The sequence below is a fragment of the Castor canadensis genome, chromosome 4, assembly GCF_047511655.1.
Source record: "Castor canadensis chromosome 4, mCasCan1.hap1v2, whole genome shotgun sequence".
NCBI classification, from domain to species: domain Eukaryota; kingdom Metazoa; phylum Chordata; class Mammalia; order Rodentia; family Castoridae; genus Castor; species Castor canadensis.
In genome coordinates, this window is record NC_133389.1 from 167322490 (window position 1) to 167330255 (window position 7766).

At 52.8% G+C, this 7766-nt stretch overlaps 1 protein-coding gene across 2 annotated transcripts; it reads left to right on the top strand.

The window, feature by feature from the left end:
* Positions 1–466: 466 nt before the first annotated feature.
* Positions 467–7387, top strand: Gmppa (GDP-mannose pyrophosphorylase A). Of its 2 annotated transcripts, XM_074071805.1 has the most exons (13): positions 467–670; positions 1294–1353; positions 1438–1535; positions 2353–2456; positions 2724–2910; positions 3243–3302; positions 4446–4576; positions 5495–5629; positions 5760–5857; positions 6025–6071; positions 6283–6375; positions 6556–6724; positions 7095–7387. In XM_074071805.1, exons 2-13 carry the CDS (start codon positions 1314–1316, stop codon positions 7193–7195), a joined length of 1263 nt encoding a protein of 420 aa, XP_073927906.1. In that variant the 5' UTR covers positions 467–670; positions 1294–1313; the 3' UTR covers positions 7196–7387. The 2 variants fall into 2 exon arrangements, with proteins under 2 accessions (XP_073927906.1, XP_073927907.1); XM_074071806.1 differs by lacking the exon at positions 1294–1353 and having other exon boundaries at positions 468–670.
* Positions 7388–7766: the final 379 nt, after the last annotated feature.

The following is a 7766-nucleotide window of genomic DNA, read 5'->3' on the forward strand; positions in this document are numbered from 1 at the left end:
AGCGGACGAGCAGTGGAGCTATGACTCCGCCTTCTCTTCTTTTGCCCAGTTTAGCCCCCCCCCTTTCTTGACTGTTTTGCTCTGACCCCGCCCTTTTCAAGGCTGGCTACACTCCTGCCGTCTTCAGTCCCCATTCCTCTGTGACCTAGTTCTCCACTGTGGCCTCTGCCCCTAGGTGTATTCCCAGACAGCTCGCGTCCCAATCTTAGTTTCCAGCCTCTGCTCCTTAGCATCCTCCTTTTCATTTAGGCCCGCCTCTCGATCCCTTGGCCACGCCCCCGCTATCCACTGCTTTCCCGGTGTTTTATAAAGTTGGAAAGAGGGAGGACTCTTCAGAACTACAATTCCCGGCAGGCCCTGGGAAGGAGTTCTCGCGACTTGCGAGAAGACACGTGCGCGGAAGGAGCAAGCAGTAGCGAGCGGCAGAGCTGGCGTAAGGGGAGCTAGTGGTAAAGGGACCTGGTGGAGGGCTGGCGGGTGGGTTAGTGGTAGGGTGCTGCCCCTAGAGAGGGGACCCGCTCGGAGGTCGCAGCTGGCTTTCGGTACGACCGTGCTTGTGTTGGCCCCACAACCTTTGGCTACGGGAGGCCAGTGTTTATTGGGCACAATCATTTCCTAGGGTCAGCAAAATCCTCCGAATCTAGAGATACAACACCAGTCAGAATCAGAGGTTAGTAGGTTCAGTGTTTGGGATGCCAAGGGAATCTGTCTTTTGATTCGGGCTTTAGCGTATAGAGGTTAGTTTCAGGATTCGTATTCAGCACGTAGACTGTTTTTGCTAGGATTGGGGTTCGTCAAAAGCAGATCAGTTTGGGTTCAGTACTTGGGGTTCATGCTTAGAATTGAGTTAAGTACCTGTGGGCCCACTCAGAGTTTGCCATTTCATATTCAGGACTTACTGTTGGGATTCAGGGTTGAACATCTAGAAAGATGCAGTAATTTGAGAATTAGTCATTGGGATAGAGGTGTCTTTTTTTTTTTTTCCTTTTGAGGTTTGCTGTCTGGAAAGGGGGTCTTCTGAGTCTCTGACTTTGCATACTTTGTTCATGGCCAAAGGGAAGTTTGTTAGTGATGGAAGTGTGAGATGTGGGTTTCCGAATTTACGTGGAATCACTTTGAGTTTGAAAGCCAACTGGAGTCTGGGTTGGGATTTGAGCTATGAGATTTATGAAGTGTTGTATCCAGGGAGGACTAAACTGTGGGTTTATGTCCTGGGAAAGGACCAAGTATTGTTAATTGGGGTTTTGGGTTATTGGGGTGTGAGCTGAGCCTATTCTCTATTGGGGTTTGAAGTTTAGGTAACAGTCACCATCATGCTCAAAGCTGTGATCCTGATTGGAGGCCCTCAAAAGGGTGAGGAGGCTGGGTTGGGCTAGAGTGCTTGGTGAGGTGGGGGCAGAGGGAGGCAGGAGGCTGCAATGTTCTCTCCTCTCCCAGGGACTCGCTTCAGGCCTTTGTCTTTTGAGGTGCCCAAACCACTGTTCCCTGTGGCAGGGGTGCCTATGATCCAGCACCACATTGAAGCCTGTGCTCAGGTAACTCCATATTTCCTTTCCTGATACACTGTTTCCCCCTTTTCCAACCATGATCTCTTCCCACCAGGCCTAATTCCAAGGACTATCATTTACACATGACAATGTGAATGGTGCCCCTTGAAGTTGTGCAGTGCAGCTCCCCTTTCTCTTGGCCTTTTCCTGCTAAGATTTCATGCCTATTTTAAAGTATGGAATGTAAAGTCAAGCAGGAATCTTAGGCACATGGTAAAGCCATAGCATGGGGAAGCTTCATGATAACAAAGCACAAAACTCATCTCCTTGCTCACCGTGGAGCTCATTTATTGCTTTGGTATTGGGATAAGCAAAGTTTTTGTTCAAATCCAGTCTTTTCCTGCTCTGAAACCTGGAGCAAGCAAACTTCACATCCTTTCTGAGCTTCAATTTCCTTATCTGTAGAGGTTAAACCTCATTTGTAGGGTATTGAAGCTGTAAAGTGCCCAGTTCAATGCAGGCCCTCAATAAATGATACCCTTACCTCATGTTGATTTCAGCATAGACTGACAGATAAGAAAAAGGAAGAAAAGATGAATGGATTATACTTTAATGCAGCTTAGTAGGCAAAGTCTTTCTAGAGTGAGTCCCAATTCAGGTGGGTGGATAAATATAAAAGATGGAAGTCTCTGGGCTGAGACTTCCTCTAACTTCCTCATTATCCAGAGGAAAAAACAGGTCAGAGTAATAATGTGATTGTCCAGAGGCCCCCAACTGAAATTGAAATTGTGGCGAGGCCAGAGATCTCCTTCAACACTCCCTCTTATCAGATACTTTCTCTCCCAACTTCTTCCCTTGTCTTCAGGTCCCTGGGATGCAGGAGATTCTGCTCATTGGCTTCTACCAACCTGACGAAGCCCTTACCCAGTTTCTAGAAACTGCCCAGCAGGAGTTTAACCTTCCAGTCAGGTGTTTGTACACACATATATGGGGGCAGGGGCTCTTGAGTTCTTGGGAGTGGGCTGAGTCTGTATTTGCCAGAGTTCACCCTCACATACTAGGGGGATTCTTATTTGAGCATCTTAGAATCCCTCCATAGATGGAGCTTCCCTGTGGGTCTTAGGCAGGAGTACTCCTGGGAGTTGGCTAGATTGGGGAAGGGGTGTCAGGTGTCCTGGCTCATAATATCTCTCTCCTTGAATCTTACTGAACTGGCTCTGGGGTCCCTGGGGACAGGTACCTACAGGAATTTGCCCCCCTGGGCACAGGGGGTGGTCTCTACCATTTTCGGGACCAGATCCTGGCTGGGGGCCCTGAAGCATTCTTCGTGCTCAATGCTGATGTCTGCTCGGATTTCCCCTTGAGTGCTATGTTGGATGCCCACAGACACCAGCGCCACCCTTTCTTACTCCTTGGTACCACGGTGAGGGGGCTAAGAGGGCTGGAGGGTGTTGGAGAAGCAGAGGCAGAGGCAGCCCTGCAGTTGGAGTAGGAACTGGAGTGGGAACATAGGAACCTGTGCTGGGAGGAAGATGTACTGCCCCAGCAGTAACAGAGGTGTGATTGGTGAACCTGAGCCCTTTAGCTGCTCAGAAGTAGGGAGGGGGAGGGCAGCTGTCAGCTCTCACCCCTGCTGAAGGCCTGTCAGTGGTGGAGCTACGTGCCAGATGTCAGAGGGGAGGAAAAGAAAGGAGAAAACAGCCCTGTCTGCCCTGGAGCAGGGGGATCACTGTCTCAAGTATGTCTGTCTTTCAGGCTAACAGGACACAATCCCTCAACTACGGCTGCATTGTTGAGAATCCACAGACGCATGAGGTGAGAGCAGAGGAGGGGGCTTCCCACCGTGCACATCATCCCCCAACCCACACTCTAGAGAATGCCAGAACACTGAGGTGGGCCCAAGTCTTGTCAAATAGGTGGGGCAGGCCCCCATTAGTCATCTTGTAGCCCTTTAAGGGAGATTGGAGGCTGGAGGCATGGCTCAAGGGATAGAGCACATGCCTAGCAAGTGTGAAGCCCTGAGTTCAAACCCCAGTATGTCCAAAAAAAAAAGAATAAAGAGAGAGAGAGAGATTGTTAGCAGGAGGGGGAAGGAGTGACAGTTCATTTCCATGAATGTGGCAGTGTAACAGATGTATGCACAGGGTCCTGTGGAGCACAAGGGAGGCTCAGCAGAGCCTTGTCTTGGCAGGGTGGGGGTAAGAGGCACTTCTTTCAGGAAGTAAGGACTAAGCTGAGTTAAATTGTCTAGATGAAGAAGGAAACAGGAAGGCACTGTAAGCATAGGTAACAGTATATGCAAAGACAGAGGCAGGAAACAGCATTGTGTCTACATAATCATGGCGATGGGAGCATAATGGGCAAGGGTCTCTCTCTGCCTGGGAGCCTTACTGACCTTGACACACCTCTTTTATTTGCTCATGTTTTAATATAAAACATACATGTAAATGCACACATATACACATACACACACAGTCTTGTAGCAGGCACAAGCTAGGTGTGATAGAAACCAAGTCCAAAAGGCACATTCCTGCCTCTCAGGAATCCACAGTATGGTAGAAAAGGCAGTCTCCCCAGTGAGATATAGTCAGAGACCAGGGGTGCCAAGCCTGAATAGCTAACTCTGGAGCAGCAAGGGAGAGTGATATCAGCTGGGTTTCAAAAGGTGATGAGTTTCCCAGAGGAAGAGATGGGTGAGGTGTGCTGTGGCTTGGAGCTGTGTCCTCATAGCCCCAGGAATTGGGGAAGATGGAGCAGGGAAAGGCATGGAGGTGGTGGTGAAGAGCAGTCATCTTATGGTGAAAAGCCAGTAGGAGCAAGATGTGTGCAAGATTTGTGCAGCATTTTAGAAGGTCCACCCTGCCTGCAGGGAGGAGGGCCTGGAGGTGAAAGGGCCTTAGGAGCCTGTGGTGGGCAGCAGTCCCCTTCCACTATGAATCAAGCCCTCTCTATCCTCAGGTCCTACACTATGTGGAGAAACCCAGCACGTTTATTAGTGACATCATCAACTGTGGCATCTACCTCTTTTCTCCAGAAGCCCTGAAGCCTCTTCGGGATGTCTTCCAGCGTAATCAACAGGATGGGCAACTGTGAGGCAGGCCCCATGGCCCTATAACCCCAAGCAATCCAGTCACAGATCCCTGGCCTATGCCAGGCTCTGTAGGCGCCATCTAAACCTGATCATCCCCTTCCTCCCTTCTCCAGTTCCCATGCGTCATCTCTAGCCAGCCTCCTGAATCCCTCCCCTTCTAACCTCATTCTGTCCCTCTTCCTTATCCATCCCAGCTCCTCCTCAGTCACCACCTGCCACTCCCCTTCTGGTCCATTTCTCTCAAGCCCCGAGTGTCCCAGAGATGTCTTTCAGAACAGACGGCAACACACACTTGGGTGCACACATGCTCATGCAGACACATGCGCACATACACACGTGTTTTCAGGCTGGCCCCCTTTGGAATGTAGCCCCAGAGCCCTGCTTGCCAATCCTAGGGTTATCCCCTCTAGGCCTGAAAACCATTTCCTTCTAGGCTCCCTGCCTTCACAACCCCCCTCCCCACACCATCTCCCATCTCACGCCTCATTCCCTCCTAGCCATCTCTCACTCCATTGTGTCTCTGCTTCTTTCCATCTCTCCTGGCCTCTCTGTTTCTGTTTCTGCTGAACTGGCATCTCTACCATCTCTCTCTCCCTCTCTCTCTGTGACTGTCTCTGCCCTCACCAGCTGCCTTGCTTTGGGGTGAGTCTGTCTGTGTTTCATTCCATCCAGTGAGGGGAGGGACTGGAGGGGTGAGTGGGGAGGAGGATGTGCAAATCCAGAGAGCTTCTTCTGGACCTGGGGCAGAGATGGGAAATGGGTCTAAGCCTAGGAGGGTGGGAGAGGTACCTGGGTTGCAAGCAGCCCTTTGTAGAGGGATTTGGAGAGATAGTGGGAGTCCCTCAAACTCCTTCCTGAGGTTGACCTCATGATCAGGCTTAGCTTGGGGAACTGATGGGAATCCTTCCTCTGACAGGGAAGACTCTCCAGGCTCATGGCCCGGGGCAGGGACCATCCGCCTGGAGCAGGATGTGTTCTCAGCCCTGGCTGGGCAGGGCCAGATCTATGTGCACCTCACTGATGGTATATGGAGCCAGATCAAGTCTGCAGGGTATGCAGGGGCCAGGGTGCAGAGTCTGTGGTTCTGATTGTGAGGCGGGGGCACCTGAGGGTTCAGACTTTGGGGTGGTGAGCACGGACTCTGCTGGCCCCTAAGCCCCTTCCCCACTTTTGGTTATTAGATCAGCTCTCTATGCTTCTCGCCTCTATCTGAGCCGGTACCAGATTACTCACCCAGAAAGGCTAGCCAAGCACACACCAGGGGGTCCACGAATCCGAGGTACCCACCCTGCTCCAATTGTTAACTTTTGCTTTCATTCTGCCCCTCTCTGCCTTTGAGCCTAGACTCCTGACCTCAGGTCCAGATGTGAATTGTCAATCCCTACCCCCTCCCCATCCAGATGTGGTTTGGGGTATTTGCCCCCAGGTCCTCTCTTCTGCTTCTAGGAAATGTTTATATCCACCCAACTGCTAAAGTGGCCCCATCAGCTGTGGTAAGCTCCAGGAGATGAAGGGTGGCTATAAGGATGGGTGGGGGCACCCAGAGAGACTGCCTGAGCTGGGGGGTGCTTGTCTCTCCACTTTGTCACAGACCTGTTGTGTTGTCTGGAGCAAGGCACTTCCACATTATCTGTTCTAGGAAGGGATTGGAGCTGGGTACCCCCAAGTCTCTCCAGGACTCTTGGTATATGCTCCTTTCCACAGCTAGGCCCCAACGTCTCAGTCGGGAAGGGGGTGACCGTGGGTGAGGGTGTACGGCTCCGAGAGAGCATTGTCCTTCACGGAGCTGCATTACAGGTAGGCATTCGGGAAACACAGCAGCATGTGGCATCCAAGAGGCTGAGGGGAGGGCCCAGGTTTCCCCCCTCCCCTGCCCCAGAGCGGAGAAGGATGAGCTCCACAGGCTTTGCCTCTTGTCCCTCTCACCCGGTTTTGTACCTGCCCCAACCCACTCACCTCCACCATCCTGCTTGACAGGAGCACACCTGTGTTCTGCACAGCATCGTGGGCTGGGGGAGCACTGTGGGGCGCTGGGCCCGCGTGGAGGGGACCCCCAACGACCCCAACCCCAATGACCCCCGAGCCCGCATGGACAGTGAGAGCCTCTTCAAGGATGGGAAACTGCTACCCGCCATCACCATCCTGGGTATGGTTTCCCTCTGGGCTGGGGCTGGGAAGTGCCACAGGTGATGGCTGGAGATCTGTGGGGAGCATTTGTTCCTCTGTGTGTGTGTGTGTGTGTGTGTGTGTGTGTGTGTGTGTGTGAAGTGCCACAGGTGATGGCTGGAGATCTGTGGGGAGCATTTGTTCGTGTGTGTGTGTGTGTGTGTGTGTGTGTGTGTGTGTGTGTGTTCCTTTAGCAAACATTTACGAGTGCCTGCTGTGTGCCAGGCCTATGTGAGTCACTGGGGGCATGAGGCCAGGGACACAGATGGGCAGCCATCTCCCATGCTGCCCCCAGCTCCCTGCCCTTGTCCCCTCCCCTGACCTGCACTATACCCTACTCCATGCTGCAGGCTGCCGTGTCCGGATCCCTGCCGAGGTGCTCATCCTGAACTCGATTGTTCTGCCACACAAGGAGCTGAGCCGCAGCTTCACCAACCAGATCATCCTTTGAGGGGGGCTGCCAGAAGGCCCCCCAACTCCTGCTCACTCCCCTTGAGGCTGCAGCCTGCCTGGCCAGCCTCTATCCAGAAAGGATTCAAGGAAACAAGGCAGGATCTTCACATGCCGGGAGTGAAGTGGGTGGCCAAGGACTCCAGGCCTCCCTCCCTGCTCCCAAATAAATCCTGGTGAACCTTGGAGCCAGCATGGACTCCGCTTGTGCCTGGGCTGGGGATAGGGTCTGAAGGGGGACAGCTGAGTCAGCCCCCCCCTCCATTAGCATTTAAATTGGAGTCGTTGCTGCGGGCTCATGAATAATGAATCTGGAGCCCTGGTAATCCTCCCCCTCCCACTGCCTCAGTCTCTTGCTCTTCTCTGAAGGAAGGCCCTCCAGGCTCCACAGCCTGCTGGCCCCTGCCTTCACCCCTGCTGTCCGCCTCATTGGACCTGGCTCCAGCAACCTAGTGTAAGATTCTGAGGGAAGGACGAAGGATTTCAGCTGGGCACAGGAGCGGGGAGCCACAGGCCTGGAGGCTGATCACCCCAGCGGCACGCTTTCCTCAGTTCCTGCCGGGCCCCAGCCC

Coding starts and splice junctions, on each gene's coding strand:
- Gmppa (XM_074071805.1), top strand. CDS start 1,314: ATGCTCAAAGCTGTGATCCTGATTGGAGGCCCTCAAAAGG. Junction 2,457..2,723: donor GAGTTTAACCTTCCAGTCAG/GTGTTTGTACAC, acceptor CCCTGGGGACAG/GTACCTACAGGAATTTGCCC. Junction 5,630..5,759: donor AGCCAGATCAAGTCTGCAGG/GTATGCAGGGGC, acceptor TTTGGTTATTAG/ATCAGCTCTCTATGCTTCTC.